Source organism: Symsagittifera roscoffensis, chromosome 1 (assembly GCF_963678635.1).
Source record: "Symsagittifera roscoffensis chromosome 1, txSymRosc1.1, whole genome shotgun sequence".
NCBI classification, from domain to species: Eukaryota; Metazoa; Xenacoelomorpha; order Acoela; family Convolutidae; genus Symsagittifera; species Symsagittifera roscoffensis.
The window spans coordinates 53,180,361-53,200,994 of NC_087062.1; the positions used below are offsets into that span (position 1 = coordinate 53,180,361).

Genomic DNA, 20,634 nt, shown 5'->3' on the forward strand with positions numbered 1-20,634 from the left:
ATACCGCGCGCTATTTGTTCCAGTGGCTTCCAATACAGATCTGACCTGCACGCGCAAAACGCTAGAATGTCGAGTGTCTCCCGAAGGCTTGCACTTATTTATTAAGTTCTGAGCATTACGGTGCGAGAGCAGTCGCTAGATCTATCAATTTATATACGTTGATCGGGACTTCGCCGATTGGCGGTGACTGTTTGACTTAAGAATATCCTCATTTAAAATGTTTAAACACTTAAATGTCCAGACCATGTTCTTCGCTGATAAAACTTTTCAGCGGTCCATGACGCCATCCATTTCAGCTTTATTTTAGAAATCTATAACACATTGAAAAGTGAAGCGTTTCTTCGTTCAGTAACATTAATTATTCATTACAAGCTAAATTTCCAGTATTGACGAATTACGCAGCACTAGCACCCAAATCTTTGGATTATAAATTCAGAAGTACTTTTAACTTTATGGGAATTTTCCCTTATCGAAAGACCGTGCATCCATCTGAATGTCCCTTATATCACCCTTCGCGACTATTATATATTTAGAACTCAATATAACTTTCCAAAAAAGGAAATTTCCTTTCTCTTCAGTAGAAAAGCTTTCATTATCTGCCTGGCGGTACTTTTTCATTGTTATACACACGTGGTTATGAAACAATGCCATAACGATGTCATAACTGTTTAACAAAAATAGGGTAAACAGGGACCTATATTCACCCAGAAGACTTTCTTTCCCTAAAAAAAAACTTCAAATGGAGCGTGCTAAGCCAAGAACACCGAGTATATTATTTCTAATACGCTTAAATCGAACCATAAACTCAATTCTCATTAAGATATTAGGTATCTAAAGCTAACTTCCCTTTTGATTCTTCTCACTTGCTGTAAATTTATGAAAACATTGGTAATGAATAATAAATCTGATTCGTTCTGACGATGAAATTAAAATTACAACCTGAGCACAGATTGTACCGAGATGTCAAGTACAGATTTCGCAATATTTCAACCATTTAAATACAACACACACATGGTCTGGTATAGCGCAAAAATACTGCCAATTTTCATTCATACTCAAATAAATCATTTACTGTAACAATACTTTTCGCAATTAACAACAACATATTTGTGGGGCAAGATTAGCTGTTTTGCTTGGTGAAAAGCACAGTACAGCCATTTTTTTAAGTAAGTTAGGACGGCCAGATTTGAGAGCAAAAGTTCACTTTTGAAAAAAAAATTGGTACGATTCAGAAAACAGCTACACAGGCAGTCGTTGATTCCAACCAGATTAAGCAGATGTTGATTCTACAACCAAAAATAGAGTTCTGGAACTTAAATTGCTTTAATGTTGAATGTAAAATAAAAAGCCATAGATTTGAGTTAAAATTTACAAAGAGATAAAAGATCCAAAATTTCATTCACGATACTTGGTGGTATGTTTCGAATGAGCAACATTTCGGAGTATTGGTTTTTGAACGAAAAAGGGGTGAAGAGAAAAAGCGCATTAGATAGAAAGAGCAAGATATAGTGAAAGATGCTTGGGTGGTGAGACTTGCAATAGACTAGAATAGATCAGAAGAAGGCAGGATAGAAGAACTCTCCTCACTGTTTTCATGATTGGTTCGAGCGTTTCCTCAGTTGACAAGCTGCAGAGTATCAAGAGAATATTAAACTAAAAGAATTACTACGTAGAGAAAGTACGAAAGATGGAGATACTTTTCAGAAACTCAGGCAAAAGTCTCAAGACAGATGTAGCAGGTCAGATCACAGATCAATCTACATCTGCAGATACAGGAGCACCAACATGTATGTGGCTAGATACTCTTTACTTTGAAGCAACGATATCGACGACAGACAAATATAACTATCATTTTTCGCATTGCTATTATTTTGGGCGATGTCGTAGCTCCGGGACTTATTCATTCCAGCCAAACTATCTGTATGAAATACGATAGGAAATAAAAATGACCAGAGATGAGTTTCGTCGCCAAGTCTTATTCACACGAGCTATAATAGAGTTAAATAACTAAAACCATCACACTTTTTGCATGGAGGCCATACAGTATAGCTTCTTTCAAAGACAACACAGTAATCAGCTATAAATTGTATAAAATAAAATCTTTCAGGGTTTCTACATGTAATTAATTACCTACTCTAATACCCAAATTAAATCCGATAGGTAAACAGTTAATTCAATTTCCGAAAACGAATTCTAATCTGAGAGAGATAAAGATAGTGCCGATGATGGGGAACGTAGAGTGGAGCGGCCATCGTCCTCATCCTGGCACATTGGTTCATGCGGCCTCGATTGGTGTCGTGGATGAGACGCGATTCAGTCTCCTCTGTGCGATGCTGCTCTGAGTCACTGCTCCCAGACTGGGCTGAGGTGTGGTCCTGGTGATGGCATTCTGCAGGATGCGCATTGAGGACCCCACTCGTTGGGAGTCTGAAGGATGCGGCAGGACTGTGGTGGGGAGTTGGGCTCGGTTCATGATCCAATCAGATCGCAGCACCTGTGCAGCTGATGGTCTCTGTTTGGGGTCTACTTGCAGCATTGCTCTGCAGAGATTTACTGCAGAAGGGGTCACGAATCCCCAATTGCCTATAACCAAATAAGCCGTCAATTTTTGCTAGTTCCAGATTGAAACTTTAACTGACACTAATAGGGCTTCATTCAACAAAACTCTTATAAACCTAGAGCATTCAAAACCGACTGCAACGGGATTCGATACAAATATTCACTATGAACTTGTTTGCAGCTAAAAACATTGCCAACAGACAGTTGGAAACGAGTCAATGAACGCAAGGAAACAAAAATACTGATTTTTTTTTGAAAAAATTGCAATTTTCGATTTTCATTAAAAAAAAAACTACTTTCAAGCGGCTTTTTAATTTCAAATGCAATTTATGATCGTTACTTTTTTGATAAAATTACCCCTTTTGAGAAAACTGGATCAATACGTAAATTTTTCGTTCCGCTGAAAAATATGAAATTTAAATACTTCGAAATTAGAAGTCGATCACGTTTTTCGTGACCTTTACACTTTTGCTGTTCATTTGCCTTCCTTATAACAGAGGAAATGAACCGAAAAAAAATCAAGAATTAAAATGCGAAAAAGTTGAATTGAGCCTGAACAACTTTTAAGACTTTTCCTAATTTAAAAAAAAACATCAGAACCTATATAAAAGTCGACATTCATCGACTCTCAAAAAATTTCTTACCGACGGAAAAACTGAGTTTGCTCTCATTTATCCTCTGCAGCACCACATCTGGCTTCTCGGAAGCATCTCCTGCAAATGGAGTTTGCCCTGAGAGCATAACAAACATGATCACACCTAAATTCCAGATATCACAAGCTGCGTCGTAGCCTTGCTTCTTGATGATTTCGGGCGCCACGAACTTCTCCGTATAACATGGAGTCATCAAGAGTCCGTTCTCAGCTCTAATTTGTTTTGCGAATCCGAAATCCGCGACAACAATGTCCTTTGGCAAGCAATCTGCCGTTCTGTAGAGCAAGTTACTGGGCTGCAAGTCGCGGTGTACTACGCCACTCTCGTGTAGACTGGCTACTGCGGAAACTATGGCAAACATGAGCTCGGCAGCCTCCCTCTCGGAGACTGACCTCTTCTGAAGGAGGTGCAGCAACTCTCCTCCAGAGCAGAACTCGGTAACTAAGTCGTAAGTAGCACCACCGTCGTATACTTCATGTAGATTTATGATGTGATCACTGTTCTTGTTGCGCAGCAGAATTTCCACCTCCTCACTGGGGTCAAATCCTCCTTTAGTTATTCTCTTCACAGCATATTTACGACCAGAAGCTCGTTCCACACAAAGGAAAACTAAACAAAAACACTGTTACTCTCTCACAGCAACAAAAATTGACACCAAGTACGATATGAATGAGTTTTTTATATGACTAACCACACTGCGAACTAACTCGTCTGGCCATGTATTTGATAATCCAAAATAAACAAGAACTGATTTTTGTTGGAAATCTGATAACTTTTGATAGAACTGTTCAAATCTCCACCCCTGCAGTTTCGACTTAGGTAGTCATAAGTAATGATAGAATGCTACAACCTCAACATGCCACAAAAGTGAATTTATTGCATAGCACGTGTGCAACTTCAACAAAAAATTTAAATCGAAGTTTCTATAGAACGGTCAAAATTTCCAAAAAACGGTCAGAAGACTTTCCAAAATCCATAAAACTTTTTCTGCAAAAAGCAGGTTGTGGCCACTTCAGCAGAGAAGCTTCCCAACAACGGGATTCCCGATTGAATAGAATTAGTTGGTAGTTTTTGCGTAAAGTCAATAAGTTTCCGAACAACTGTCAAAGTTTCAAAACTTTGACTTACTTGAAGGCCATAACTTATTCTAAAACAAACTGGGCAAAGCCAATTATAAAGGCAAGATTTCAACAATCTGTTAGTTCGATTAAACTTATGATATCAGATATGTCAGGAAATTTAGCGAGAAAAGTCCGAAAAACAGTCAACAATTCAAAATTTTGACTTTTCCGAGAATCATAGCTTTTTGTGTGAGAAAAAGGGCGTAGCCACTTATGCAAACGAGGTTCACGTAACCTTTAATTTTAAATGAAACCAAAATCTCAGATTTCGGAAGATAGTTCTCGAGAAAAGTCGAAAGTAAAAAATCCAGAAAAAATGATTTTTCCCCGAGGGCAATGACTTTTCTTGTCAAGAAAATTTGGGGATAATCGAAAAAATAAATAAACTTCCCACAACCCTTTTTTTATTTCAACCCAAAATCTCAGATACTGCAGGGTAGTTTTCAAGATAATTCAAAAAGTATAAAAAAACTGGTTAAGAAATCGAAAATTTGTCCTTTCCTAGAGCAATAAACTTTTTGCGTAGAAAACTTTGTGGTCGCCAATGCAGGGGAGCTTGCCACTACCTTTTATCTCCATTGATCCCACAATATCCGATTTGAGAGATAAAATTATGGAGAAGTCCAAGATTCACAAAACGGTCAAGTCAGAAATTTGATTATCCCGAGGGCCATGACTTCATGTGTAAAAAACAAAAAATTGGGCGTAGCCGCTAATACATGGAAACTTTTCTAAAACCGTTCTAATCATTTGAACCAAAAACTAAACTTTGAGAGGAGTAGTTTTCGAAAAAAAAGACGAAAAAAAAATCAGAATATGGCTTGAATATTCCCCCAGACTTTTTCGAAGGCTGTAGTCAGAGGGGTTCAGTAAAAAGACACTCTAGGGAAGTATGCAGACACATAGAGAAATAAGGATTCTTTCAATAAACTCCCTTCTTTTTTCAAATCAGACACAAACTAAAATTTTTGCAAAAAGTGAAAAAAATTTTCCAAAACAAAAAGGAAATTTCAACAAATCGATTGATCAACATACAACCAAGTTAAAAAGTGCGGAGGGAAGTGTTAAAATTGAAGCTTTTTGAAATGACCCAAAACCTTTCAATTCAATTTTTAATCTCAGATTTGGCCAGGTAGCGTTCGAGGAAAATGGAAAAGCACTGAAACATGGCAATAGCTCCTCTTATTTCGGGGATAGTTCAACAGCTCTTTCTGTCAATTTACTTCTTTATCGAGGAAAACAAAAAAAAACTTTCCAAAACACAGTCTCATAAATTAGCTTTACCCACTTTCTCCGCTTTAAACAGAAAAAAAAAATATTTTTCTTTTCGAGGAAAACAAAAAACTTTCCAAAAAACGGTCTCATGAATTAGCTGTACCCACTTTCTCCGTTTTAAGTAGAAAAAATTAGTTTTTTTACTTAAGCATGGCAATAGTCCCTAATGAACGGAAGATGGCCACAACCTGTTCTTTTGACTGAACCCTTAATCTCAAATTTGACAGAAGTTTTCGAGAAAATGAGGGAGTTTCCGAAAAACAGTTAACATTTCAATCGTTTATGCGGGGAAGGTCTGTGCACCATTTTCTTTTGATTCAGCCATTTATCTGAAATTTGGCAGGGTAGTTAGAGAAAAAGTTTCCCAAAAAGATCAAACTTTCAAAAATGGACTATTTTTCAGTCCCACGCCAGTTTGCGGCATTAATTAGGCCATATCCGCTTATGCAGAGAGCCTTCTTACTACTGTTACTTCAATTTGGTAATAGAGAAAAGAAAAAAGTTCTAAAAAAACCATACTATCATAAAATGGCCTTTTCCCAAGTCTGTAACTTTTTTCTAGAACAACTCTCTTATGCAGGAAAGGCCTTCACAACCAGTTAATTCGATTGAACAATTTACTTAAGATTTAGGAAAGCCATTTGTGAGAAAAGATAAAAACATCCAAAAAAATTACCAAATGTCAAAAAATAGCCTGCCATTATCTTTTTCTTTAACGTTTAGAGCAGAGCAGCTTATGCTGGGGAGATTTCCACAACCTGTTTTTTTCGAACTCTTAATGTCCGATTTGACACATCAAATAATACACATCAAAATAATACACATCAAAAAATAAATAATACACATCAAAACAGTCCGTCCGGGACTCAAGCCAGGGACCTTCGAACTTCAATTATGTGCTTAACCACTAACACTACATTGGCAGCTGCAGGTAAGTTATATATATTTTCTAATGAAGCGAGTTCATTTTCTTCCAAATTTCAAAAGAAAAGTTGTTTAAGACTTTGCAAGAACTTTTTTTTCACGGACAGCGACTTTTTTGGTTTTGAATCATTTTATAGCATATTTTAGCGCAGATACATACTGTTAACAATTTTTCTAAATTCGGCGGATTTCTTTGAATCTTTTTTCGAGTCTCTTATTGTTATTAGATACTTAAGCTAATAACGGGCCTAATTACTGGAAACATGAAGCTGCCTACCTTTTGAATAGGCACCGTGTCCAATCTCCTCCTTGACGTCATACTGGTCCTCGATTACTGAGTGAACAGCTCTAGTCATCTTGAGATCTTTGTCTGAATGGTAGTATCGCTCGTAGATAGCTTTCTGCCTTTCAACACTAAAATCAGCGGTGAGATCTGGGTTGACAAAGGAGAACCCTTGGAAAAGGCGAGTTGCATTCGCTGATGCTGGAAAGGCAGGCGAGTCGCGAGGAGTCTTGCTTGTGAATTCGTGGTCGAAGTTCACCACCTCACTTGTGCATGCAGGTTTGAACGGTGGCTTGAGCTCTCGCTTGAACAGTTTATCCCAGTCAATTGTTGAGAAAAAAGGCTGGATTTTGATATCTGTTACGCCGTTAGGTCCGCTTCCGAGCCTGTTTGCGGGGTTTCTTTTAAACAGAAGTCTCAGAAGACCCTGAGCTTCTGGGCTGAGGTATTGCGGCATGCCCAATTTGGCTTTCAAGATCTGTTGCATGGTCTCTTTCCTGTTGCTTCCATGGAACGGCAATGAACCGGTCAACATTTCGAACATCAAAACTCCTAAATGGGGAAGTATTTTCATATGTAAAGTTACTCCGCCTTCTTGCAATAGATTGTTATAAAATCAACTTACCGTACGACCACCAATCAGCTGCGACTGTGTGACCTTTTCTGTTCACTACTTCAGGAGCCATGTATTCAACTGTTCCACAAAAACTATAGGCCTGAAACAATCGAACCGAAAAAAAATACACGTTTTTGTGTTTTTGTTCTGTATCCGGATGGATATATATTTTTAATACCAACCTTTTGGTCGGTGCCTACTGCTTCTTTACTCAGCCCGAAGTCTGTCAACTTTATGTGTCCATCAGTATCCAGAAGAATGTTCTCTGGCTTCAGATCTCGATAAATAATGCCCACTGAATGCAAATGATCCAAGGCGAGAGCCAGCTCGGCTAGGTAGAATTTGACATCTTGCTCCGTGAACATTACCTGAACAAAATTGCTGATGACGGTTTTAAGCTATAAAAGCAACTTGTTAATATTGTTGCACGGACCAATATAAAAAATGAAACTATCCGAGCTGAATTGCACCTACTAAGCTGATAAAAATTGAGCCGAATAGAAGGTAACCGAAAAAAATGATTAGTCATGAGACAAACGGGACCCATTAAAAACACGTTGACTCAGAAATTGCGCGTAGTGAAGAATATAATCAACGATCAACTAGCAAATTAAAATTGAGCAGTCAAAACATGGTGCCACCAACACTTTAATACTGGGACCACACTCAACCAATTGCCTGCTTCTTTTGTTGATGCTGAATCTTCTTTTGTTGATGCTGGATCCATAGAAGGTTTTTTGAAAAGCAGATTCCAGTAGTTGACGCAACTACTGGAATCTGCTCTTCAAAAAACCTTTCTATGGATCCAGCATCAACAAAAGCAATCAATTGGTTGAGTGTGCTCCCAGTATTAAAGTATACATTCCTTTCTTTCAATGAATCGGGAATGGGAGCTACCATATACTTCAAAACCACTCCTTTCATCTTTTTTCATTAATTTCTAAGCTCAAAATCATCCCGAGGTTCATGCAGGATGGGGAGATTGAAAAATAAATTCGATCGAATAACACACTCAGCACAAAACTAACACACAGCACAAAACTATCGAAAACTCAAATTGAGAGGTTTTAGTGTATCACACACCTAGACGATCACACGTCTCGAGATAGCTTCAAAACACTTGCGAAACAAAGCACACGTTGCGCTACAACATAGTGAATGCAAAAAAGGCAGATGGCAAAAAAATCTGAAAAATTATGTTGGAATAAATTACTAGAAAAAAATAACATGACAAAAGTTGAAAACATACAGCTACAAAAACTTCATTTCTGTATCAGGTGAAAATCATAACACAGAGGCGAAGCTGAGCTTCGCATCACTTGCGATACAAACCAAAAAATCGAAAAAAACTAGATCTATTCAAATAAACACGGCTAGTTTTAAAACAAAAACATGAAAAGACAATAGAATGTGTAAAAAGCATCGGAAGATAATGTAACCAGCGGTAGCAAAGCCGTAAATACCTTGTCAGAAACCCTTTATTGAGACATCTGAAAAAATAATAAGTCCGTCTCACCATCAAAACACTTTATTTTCTCGTCAGAAGTAACCAAATGAGCACACTAAGACGATAAAATATAGGCCGAAACCTATTGAGTCCAAAAAAAGGGAAAAAAGCCTAAAAAACAGCCGAAAAAACATTAAGACTAAGAAGATTTTAAGTCCCCCTCAACCTCAAAACACAGATAGGTACAAATAAAACTTTTCTTGCTCGTCGAAAGACGTAATATGAGGCCACTAAGCCGATACAACATAAGCCGCAACCTATCACGCCAAAAAATGGAGAAAAAAAGCAAAAACGCCGGAAAAATAATGTTATGAAGAACTATATTTTAATTTAAAAATTCAGCATTTCGCGCGATCCAGAGCTGAACAAAAAGTATGTTTCTCAAAATAAGGTCACTAAGCCGATAAAAATAGGCCGAAATAATTAGGGCAGAATCAATTTCTTAAGAAAAAAAATAAAAATTTACTTTTATACGAAGTCAATTTTAAAAATTTTAGTAAAATTAACAACAGCAGAGGTTAATCAAAACACCAGAAGCAACTATAATATACGAAAACTTTCTAAAAATCTATAATATGGCAACTGAGCCGAGAAAACATCAGCAGGCAATAATAGGCCGACAACTTTTTTGAAATGGACTATTTCCCGTTTGAAAAAAAAAACAGGACCGGTCAGTTTTGAACCCAGAACCTTTGCCGTCCCAAGCGTATTGGTTTTCTCCAGACTATGTGTGCCAGAGACGCTTAGAAATTCGAATTCATTTTGAACCAAGAAACCAATTGAGAGATTCTCTTTAACAAGTTGTTAATCCGAAAAAAGTCTTTATTATAGTGTGATAACGCTTGCTAATCCCTTAAAAAATGGAAATCACTTGACGAACTTTGTCATAAAAGTTTCATAAAATTAAAAAGCTTATACGACCTACCCTAACTGAAACACATAATACCAAACGGATATACTTTGCCCAAGAAACTACGCAAAATAAGTTGACTAGGTCGATAGTTTTGCACTTCTGAGGAGTGCAATCCTCTGCTTTAAGGGGTGCAAAAAACTTAAAAATACATCCAACATAGACAATTCTATCTGTGCTGTAATCGAGGAGGGTAGATTTTAATTCTCTTGATTCATTAAAATAGACTTGATTTATTCATAAAATTTTGTCGATGTATTTATATAGCGTTGGTATGGCCCGATCCAACCTGCGCACGTACCGTCGCATGACGGAAGGGCCCATTTTAATTGACCTATTTTTTTAACTAGGTCGATATAACTTAAACTGTTTGAAATATTTAAAAAGAATATTTGAATATTTTTTCGTTTTCTTCAAAAACGAAAACATGAAGAAAAACTCAAAACCAGACACGGTAAATTCACAAATTTGTTATAGTAAAAACCTGTTCAAATAAAGTAAAACCTGTTTCAGCATTTTTAAACACAACCCATGCTTTAAAAAGTAAACGAATAGAAACCCAACCAGATAAAAAAGATGTTTCAAAAAACAGAAAATGAACCGACAGAAATCGACTATCATAAGCAGAAATCGACTATCATCAAAGTGATATCATATTGTCAACAAAAGAGGCTTCATTCGGAACACCAGATCGTCGAACATAAAGTTAAACTGGAAATTGAACACCGAACTATCGAAAACTATAAGATAACCTGAGCATGAATATATCAGATGAATATATCAGAAAAAAAAACAAATAGTTTCACACATCAGAGCATTCTTAACAAAAAATCTCAGCTACTTGTCAGAATACCACCACTATTATAAGCAAACAAAATTAAAACTAAACAAAAAACCAGACGTATACTCACAATTTCGATCCCGGTAACTGGACTCAATTAAATAGTTATCATCAGACTAAACAACAATGAACCCAACATCAGCCCAAGTTGTTACATAGGACCACACGCCACCGAGCATCTTCATAACTGCCGGGTACAACCTACCTCCCTTACAACCGAGAGCTTATGGGAGAAACCCGAAGCTTCCAAACATCTGCAGCTACACTATCTCACATAACGGGGATTTAACTCGTTCCACTAATTAAGTACTTCCCGCTTCAACCGGGCATGAAGTTTCACTGAAAAACCTGGCCCCTAGAACCGGCACTTTTTCACCACATCGAAACTTCTACTTGAGCGTGCTACACAGAGGAATTGTCGACACAAGCACGAAGACGCTACCATAGGAACAAGTAGTTTCCCTTCGACGTCGGTTTTACCGCTGAGACACTGGGGTAACTGCAGAGATAGCTTGACAAGACGAATACCGATTATCAACCGATTGGTTGACGAGAGTACAGATTAAGAAAATTCTTCAGTATTTCTGTAAGACTGTTAAAAAATTTTATCTGGAAAAACGTCTACTATCCGATTTGATAATCGCAAACGTACCGTACCAATGCTCATTAAAAACAATATCACATTAAAATGGCTTCTGAGCTCATGTGTCTCTTAAAATGAGAAGATCCACTTTAAGATGACATTTTCAGCAAAATGTCGAGTACACGTTTCCAATGACTGTGCTGATCGCGCGTCCCACCAAATACTCCAGAAATGGCAGTTCTTTTTTTCAACAAGATAACCTGTTGTTTTGCAAGTGGAACAGAATTGTTCCATCCCTATTCATCTGTGGAAAAGGTATAACATAGATTAAAAAGTAGCATGAATTTTTGCTAGCCTTATTTACGTGTTAACCCATGCTTTTTGTAACTAAATTTAGAAAAACAGGAAGAAGAAAACATATCGTGGCTCTGAAAAAAACTGGTTGAACATTTTGGCATGGCCATTTAGTGACAGATGCATGACTATTTATTTAAATTCACAATTTTTTTTCAATCAAAACTGAATAAAAGCTAAGTTTATTTTTTTTTGTTGAGCACAGAGGCGAAACTTTGCTTCGCAAACTCTTGCGAGAACATAACAAAAGTAGCTCTGAAAAAAGCAATAATAAAAAGTAGAAATAAGCCTCGAATTAGTAGAAATTCGGCTACTTCTGAGAATCGAACCTGCCACCAAGAGACTAAGAGTCTCGCACACTAACCACTCAGATGCTATGCAATTTCTAATGCTACAGAGCTATGCAATTTCCAATACTACAGTGAAATTTCCAAATAAGTGAACCTTTTTAAGGAACACTTTTTTCGAGTTATGATAGAAAAAAGAAGGTTCGTAATAACACACAATGCCGATCACAAGTGTAGTGAAATTGATCGCCATAGTGTTGTGGATAGAACTCTTCTACATATTTACGGTGTTTTATGTTTTTAGACACGCTGATGAAATTATTAACTCGAGAACATTTTGACTATTGACTGTTTTTCTCGTGGAACTAGAAGTATTATCATGAAATCTGATTGGCTAAAATGTAATCGAACATCTTTGTTGAGAGGAAGGCACCACTCAAGGAGATAATTTAGCGATGGCATTTTATGCGCTGACCTTGAAAAAACTTATGCTCCTTGTCAGTCTAAACAAAATTGGGTGTCATCAAGAGTGGTTCGCTGACGACGCCGGAGGCCTTGGGAAGCTAGTTCAACTCCGTGAGTGGTTTGATCTTTTGACCAGTATCGGCCCCAAGCTTGGGTATTTTCCGCAACCGTCGAAATGTTGGTTAGTAATAAAAAGCGAGGCTCTCCGAGAGCAAGCCAAGCAGGTCTTTGAGAACACGAATATCAACATCACAAGCGAAGGACGTCCATACTTGGGAGCGGCAATTGACAGCCAAAACTTCACAAACGACTATCTACGAGACAAAGTTGAAGAATGGTCGAATGAGTTGTCTTCGCTGGAAGCAGCGGCCAAAACGGAGCCCCATCTTGCCTATATTGCTCTCGTCAAGGTGATCCAGAGTCGGTGGAACTTTATAATGAGGACTATTCCTGGTTCTGAACTGCACATGCAGCCACTTGAAGCCAAACTCAGGAACGTTATTTCTCTTTAGTCGACAGAACTCTCAGTGATCTAGAACGGGACATCATAGCATTGCATGCTCAGCTGGTGGTTTAGGTCTGATAAATCCAACAGAATGTGCGTCTTGTTTCTATGAAAACTCTGTCAAGCTGACAAACAAACTGAAAAACGCAATTATTGCTAAACAAGATTTTATTGACTACACGAATAGAACTGGACGAGCAGAAATTTCAGGATCGAACCGTTAACATGCAAAAGAAGCCCTCGAAATTGTGTATTCCCGAAGTGAGAATGAAATGAAGCGCACGCTAGACCTGCTACAGCCAAAAGGAACATCCGCATGGCTGACTTGTCTGCCATCTAGGGAGCAGATTTTTACATGAACAGAGACGAGTTCTGGGATGCGCTATGTCTCCGGCACCTGAAAGAAATGGCTCAAACTTGTGAGTGTGGCTCGGCAAATGATATCGACCATGCCTTGATTTGTAAGTTGGGTGGTTTCGTCATAATGCGTCACAACGCTGTCCGCGACGTCGAAGCCGACTTTTTACGTAACGTGTGCAAGGATGTGAGCGTTGAGCCCGGTCTGATCCAATTGACGGGAAATGAAGTACTTGCAAGTCGAAGCAATCTGGAAGACAATGCAAGACTGGATATTTCTTGTCGAGGTTTTTGGGCGCCGCTGCAGAAAATGTTTCTTGACGTCCTTTTCACACACCCGAACGCTCCAAGTAATAGGAACCGAAAACTGAAGCCACTCCTAAAAACTAATGAGAATCGGAAAAAAGTCGAATACAACGACCGCGTTCTGCAGGTAGAGCATGCCTCTTTTACCCCCCTTGATTTTTGCGACCAACGGCGCCATGGGTGAGGAGGCAGAGCGATATCATGCTATACTGGCGGAAAAAATGAGTGAGAAGCTGAACTGTACGTATGCGGACACTATGAACTATATCCGGAAGAAGCTCTCCTTCACCATCCTGAAAACTGCTTTGATATCCTTGAGAGGACACCGGAAGAAACAGCAATACGCGTCATGTAGTACCCGAGACACCGACATAAACATTTTGTGCCACAATCAATAAGCATACCTCATCGAATATCATTCCAGCATAAATTGTACACTTTCAGTATTTCTCTATACTTTATACCGATGGTTAATTAAAACTATCTTTGTAATTGAACATCTTTCCACGAGACTAAAGTTTTTTGTGGAATCCGAATTGTCACTTGAAGGACTTCGATATAAAACGTCGCTCAACCCAATAGTAGTAGTAGTAGTAGTAGTAGTAGTGTAGGCTTTAGGATTTCTCCATGGGTTTTGAACCCTCGTTTATAAGTTCATAATTTTTCCCGGTGGGTTGCAGTTTCCACACCAGCAAAGAATTCTCCACATACACAAGTTGTTTTCTGCAAAATTTCTGTTGAAGAATTTCCAAAACGTGTTTGTTATAGATATTTTCAGGCTGTCATAATCTTGATTTTCGAAGTCCACAATTTGGCTAAAGTAGTTGTATAGCGTAATAGAACGTATATAATAATTTTCATTTGACTTTTTCAGTCTTGTTGCATGAACAGCAATCTCACCACGTGTTGCTTGTCTCGTTCGTGATTCGTTTTTATGAATAATTGTATTCAAATCAATGTCATGTTTATTTTTTAGTAGTGAAACTAAGTACAATATGTCGTGTAATTCAAAGTACATTGAGAGTGGAAGGAGCTTTAAAAATTTCAGTCTTTCAGTATAACTCATTTTGAAGTTATTTGTAATCCAAGATGTCGCTCGTTTTTGTACTCTTTCTAGTTGTCTTAATTCTGCTTTGTTCGGATACCATGTTTGCGATGCATAGCTTATGATTGGTACGATGTATCCGCAGTATAAGTTTAATTTTGACTTTAAAGATGTTTTTTTCGAGATATTTCGTTTGATTTTGTAAAAAGCTCCCATTGCTTTTGATATGCGATTTTCAGCATTTACTGACCACGAAAGGTTGTGACACATTAAAATACCTAAGTCTTTTTGGGTCTTTGCGGTATCAACATTTGTATTAAATAGTGTAACTTCCATTTTCCCTTTGAGGTTTAACAAATTACATTTATCTTCATTCAGCGGCATTTTATTTTCTTTGCACCATTTTTCAACATTTGCCGTGTCTTTTTGCAGATGAATTTCTTCAGTAGACAAGATCTTCATATCGTCACAATAGCCAAAACAATCTGAATTCTCAATGCATTTGGGAAAGTCGTTAATGAATATGATAAAAAGTAGAGGGCCAAGAATTGAGCCCTGTGGTACACCGCTAGTTACTTCTTTCAGAGTTGATGAACTTTTATTGATTTTCACAAACTGCATTCTATCTGTTAGATAGTCTTGTATTGTGTCTTGTATTTGAATGCTTAGACCTATGTTCCGTAGTTTGGCGACTAGGATACTATGAGGAACTTTATCAAAGGCTTTAGAAAAATCTAGATAAAGGACTGAGAGTGTTTGAACATTTTTGTCATCGTAGAGTTCATATACTTTGCTCAAAAATTGTACCATTTGTAGTACTGCTGACCTTTTTTGCCGGAAGCCGTATTGTGCGTTTTCCAGGAAAGGTTGAACTTTGGGGTATATATTATCAAAGATAATTTTTTCGAAGACCTTCGAGGCGGAGCATAAGAGGCTAATTGGGCGGTAGCACTCGACTGACGCCTTGTTCTTTTCTTTAAAAATTGGGGCCACTTGACTTGTTTTCCAGTAGGTCGGGAAGAGCCGCTTGTTAATGAATGTGCGGAAGAGAAGATAGAGCGATTTTGACAGAGTTTCAGAAAGATTTTTTAGGATTATATTACCTATACCATCAAAACCTGACGCTTTATTTGTTAAAAGATTTTTGAGAATGTATTGGATTTTGGTTTCTTCAATGTGTATTTGTGTACAGATTTCTTCTGTAGGAGAACAGTTTGTATTTCGTGCGAGAGGGTTAGGAATTGATTCCTTTTGATATACACTGATGAAAAATTCGTTAAAAAATGTAGCTTTTTGGGTGTCATCTCTTGTGGATTTTTCCTTGTAGAACATTTTTTGGGGATATTTCCTGGAACTACTTATTTTGTTCAAGTATTTTTGCAGGTCACTGAATCGTCTACTGCTTGTTACTGTTTCTTCGTAAATTGCTTGATCTGCAGTCAATGCTATTTGAAGATTTTTTTCCAGTTTTTTGTGTTTTAGGATAATGCTTAAATTAGGTTTGTTTTGCCGATCGATACGCCGTTTTAAGGTTTGTACTCTTTTTAGCATGTGAGACGTACTTGGCTTCACCCATGGGGGGAGAGTTGATCTGTGTGATGTAACCTTGGGTACATTGTTCTTTATTTTGTCCCATAACCATGCATACCACTGACGAAGGAGCTCATTTACATTACTGTAACAATACGGTATGAAAGGTTTGTCTTTTATTTCTTGATTTATTATCTTCCAATCGGCTCTGTTAAACGCCAGACTTTCATCTTTGTTTATTTCTTTGATACTGGCTTCCATGTTAATTGTTGCAGAGTAAGCATAATGATCTGAGCAAGAAACTTTGTCGATGCTGTATGCGTTTGTTGCTGAATGGTCCGTGTGCCAGTTGAGTATTACTCCAGAGTTGTTTGTTAATAAAACATCAAGCTGCTTTTTTTTGGAGTCGAATAATTGTTCATAGTCAAGTTCAATGAGCTTTTTTAACACTGCATTTTCATATTTGTCCTTTGAGTGCATCATTTTCCAATGAGTGTATTCAAAATTTATATCTCCCGTAATCGACACTGCGTTACAGTTGTGTTGTATTTGTAATTTTGTTAGGTTTTCGAACAAACTGATGAAGTTTTGTTGTTTCCATTGGTATTTACTGTTTTTCGGGGGATTATAAACACAGCAGAGTATTTGATGATGCCCAGTTTCACCTGTTAGTTTGGCCACTATGCATTCTTCATTTTCTATTTGAGCATCAATTTCTTCGTAATGCACATTTTCTTTTATCGCCATGAGTACGCCTCCGTGATTGGTTTTTAAAGTGGAGTTTTTTCTATCTTTGCGAATTATATTAAAACCAGCCAAATGCAGAGCTTTATCTGGTATTTCCTTTACCAGCCATGTCTCTGTGAGACATAGTATATCGTAGTCTGTTTGTAAAATGGCATTTGAAAGAGCTATTCTTCTGTTGATGTCTAAAATACTTCTGACATTTAGGCATAACATTTTTAAATACTTGGCAGTAGGTAGTCAATTGCTTTCTTCGACTTTTTTCCAATTTCCACTTTCTTCGTCATATTGGTAAAGGACAAGGTCCCTTAGCCTTAGGTTTTTAGCTGATACTCCAGTTTCTATCATTGTTCGTCTTTTCATAAGAAGTTTGTTCTCAATCAGAAATTCACTTGGGCTGAGCTCTTTTGACACAAAGACAGTTTTGTCGTAGTTTTTCAATTTTGCCAAGGACATTAGTATCAGTCGTTTTTGCCATTCATTTGAAACATTTACAACTATTGTGCGTGGCCTTTTTCCTTCTTCGTATTTTCCTAAACGTTTTAAATCTGTGATTTTTGCTTCAACTGTTAAGAACGCAAACAGTTTGTTCACCTCTTCCAAGTCGTGTTCGTGTCTATCTCTTGAACTTTTTGAGCCCAGTTCAAGCAGTCCTCTTATCCGGATTCCGTTATAGCTTGATTCTGGTTTGTTTAAGGCAGGTTGCTTTGGCTCATTTCTGTTTTGTGGTTTTTTGCTTGTTTCATCTATCTTTTGCTTAAGTGAATCTATCTCTTGTTTAAAAGTAGAGAATTGTTCGGCGATTTCATTTAGTTTTGTTTCAGCAATGGATGGACGGGTTTGCATCAAATCGTTGATCATCGACTCTTTCCTATTGTTTCCAACACAACAGTTACAGAGCAGGAGGACGTTCTGGCTGATCTCCGAAATTCCAAGGATGGCAGTTTCAGATATTCCAGTGCATGTTTTTGTCATGTGCATAACATCGCCACAGGCAATGCAATTAAAGATTTGACTTTTGTTTGTGATCGGCTTTTTGCATGTTTTACAAGATTTCTCAGATGCTTGCGAGACGCTAGCATTTCTGCGTCTTTCTTCTGAGCCCATATTGCTCAAAAAAATCTTCTCAGAACTGACACTCCAAGGTATAAAACCTCAGGAGAAAACCAGACTAGAGAAGACTTATTGAGTTTTTTTGATTCCCTTGGACTGATACTCCAAGGTATAAAAACCTCAGGAGAGAATAGTCTCAAGAAAATCAGACTCACCAGAACTAGTGCGATGAGGATTGGGCTGCTTGTTTTTTCTTTGCTGCTGCTCTCTTTGATTTGGTGGGCCGTACTCTGGATTTTGATCTTTGCTGAAGTACTAGTGAACGAAGGTTGTGACGTTTCGAAAGTACTTTGTTGAGCAACTTCAGCTCAAGAGACGGAGGGGGGTGTAGTTTAGAGAGGGCAACAACTGTATCAATGTCGTTTTGTTTTTGTTTAGGAAGAAGTCGTTTTATCGCGTCGATGATAAGAGGTTTCGTCTTCCGTAACTTTTCAAAAATGTTACTAAGTAGTCCCATTTGAATACTAAGTAGTCAAAGTTGGGCGGAAAACTACCCACCAAACGCCATTGTTCAGTCCCATCTAAGAAATTGGTCGGACAAAATCTTAAACGCAAAATTGTTTTAACAATTTTTAGGACTTGCAATTTGAATTTTCGATAAAAATTTTCTGCTAAAAATATTTTGCACGCTCTGATTTGAAAAACTTCAATGCAGAATAAAAACGTTATATCAACACATGCTATGGAAGATATGGAGTGCGGTCTGAATTTAGACAACCGCATATTCATACTCGTCAGTAACCAGACAGATATTATTTTAACCAATCAGAATCGAGATGAGAAAGCAAACTTAAGAAATAAATAATTATTAATTTATTCCTTGTCTCCATTCTGATTCGTCATTTTTTGTCTGCTTACCGACGGGTATGATTACGCGGTTGACTAAATACTGCTACGTAACCCGAAGATAATTTACCATTGGTCATTTCAAAGAGAAGGTGAGATTGAACGTCAAATTTCAACTCAAGATTAAATAGTCGCCCATATAGATTCACATGAGCTTTGAAAAATTCAATGAAAAAGTTTAACTATTACAGCAATTTATGTTGAAATGAACGGTCGATGAAAATGGAAACTTCTTACCTCCTTTGACAGTCGAGTGAAAAGATCTCCTCCTCGAAGAAAGTCCAGAATCAGATATAGCTTTCCCTCAGTTTGAAAAGCATAATGCAATGTCACAATGAAAGGGTGGTCGATTTCAGCTAAAATATTCCTCTCCATCTTCGTTCTGTGCCGGTCTCTAATTTTTAAGGTAGCTTTCTTTAGAACTTTCATCGCGTAAAGATGATCCCCATCGGCTCCATATTCAGGCTTTTTCTTGACTAAAAACACTTTCCCAAAAGATCCTTGCCCTAGAACTTTTAACATTAAAAAATGAGAAGGATCAGCTTTCTTCACATGTCCACCAAGATAGTCAGATATATTGATTTCTGTCGTGGTCACTGAATGCTCTGATTGCAATGAGCGAGTAGAAGTACTGTCCATACTGGAGTTCGTCATGTGGTGTTCCATACCTGAACTACCAAGACTTGAATCAGCGCCTCCTTGATATGTTACGTCCATTGGAACCTCGTCCAAACTTTCCAGAGGAACAGTGTCATTCTGTTGCCACATTTCAGTTCGAGCAAGAGGCATCTTTGGATTTGTTCAAATCTTTCTATAAAATGATATATTAATTTAAACAAGCGTTAACATCAAGCACATCGAAAAAAGCAGTGCGGTCAAAAAAATTGATTGATGAAAAATAATTTGAACAAATTAAGTGAGGTTTTTACCCATTATAGACCCCCAGCAAATTATATTCCGCCACTAAGGAAAAACTAAATGGTGAATGGTAATTTGATACTATGCTTCGGGCTACATTTTGAGTAGAACTCAAAACACGATATCAACAGATCTTCTTTTTATTTCTTTGAAAAAATTTTAATAGGCCCTAACGTTTCCATGACAATCCTAGCGAGGATGGAACAAGCCAGTTCCATACAGCACACGCCAGATATGTAACATTCGCCCGGAAGTACATATCGACGGAAAATAAAGCTAGGTTCTAAAACGACTGGCTAGCGTCTTAACACAGCTCTACATGCTTTTTACTGTCTCTGCCAAAGCCAGTTCTTTTGGTGGTTTTCCTAACATCGGGTCGACAAAAACGTTACTGCTTCTGGCTTCGGTCAAAACACTCAAATTAAGTCAACTATATGCAAGAATAATGAGCTCATGGCTGGGTCTCAGTATCCCCAGACCACGAGGTCACTCCTAAAAACAGGGCTACTGCTACTTACTATATTACTATTGTTTTTGTTCAGTAGATAAAGATCATCATCTCCATCGAAGATGGATCATGGATCAACCCTTTCCCTCAACTCCTAGCTTCTCATTATCTGAAAACGAATCTGGATGTTAATTTAATTCAATTCAGGACATGACCAGGAAGCTAAAAGTTTCTATGAAACAGTTTGAGTTTTGGGCCCGAGACCCCTGCGGATTCTGGAATACGGGGAAATAACGTTCTTATTTCTTTTGGGAACGCTGGACACGTCGTCCCAACAACCTTCCTCGTTCGTGTGAATTGCTCTGTAACGATTGTAGCGGCACAATCGTTACAACTCGGAGCGGTTTCTGACAATTTCTAATTCTATCTGTCGTTTTTTCTTCG

General features: G+C 37.8%; 1 protein-coding gene across 1 annotated transcript; it reads right to left on the minus strand.

Annotated features, from left to right (window-relative positions):
* Positions 1 to 885: 885 nt before the first annotated feature.
* Positions 886 to 19,638, minus strand: LOC134845535 (ribosomal protein S6 kinase 2 beta-like). The gene is made up of 6 exons (XM_063862468.1): positions 19,062 to 19,638; positions 7,614 to 7,799; positions 7,441 to 7,531; positions 6,810 to 7,367; positions 3,204 to 3,821; positions 886 to 2,583 (listed from the first exon to the last, which is right to left on the minus strand). Exons 1-6 carry the CDS (start codon positions 19,611 to 19,613, stop codon positions 2,276 to 2,278), a joined length of 2,313 nt encoding a protein of 770 aa, XP_063718538.1. The 5' UTR covers positions 19,614 to 19,638; the 3' UTR covers positions 886 to 2,275.
* Between the last annotated feature and the right edge of the window lie 996 nt (positions 19,639 to 20,634).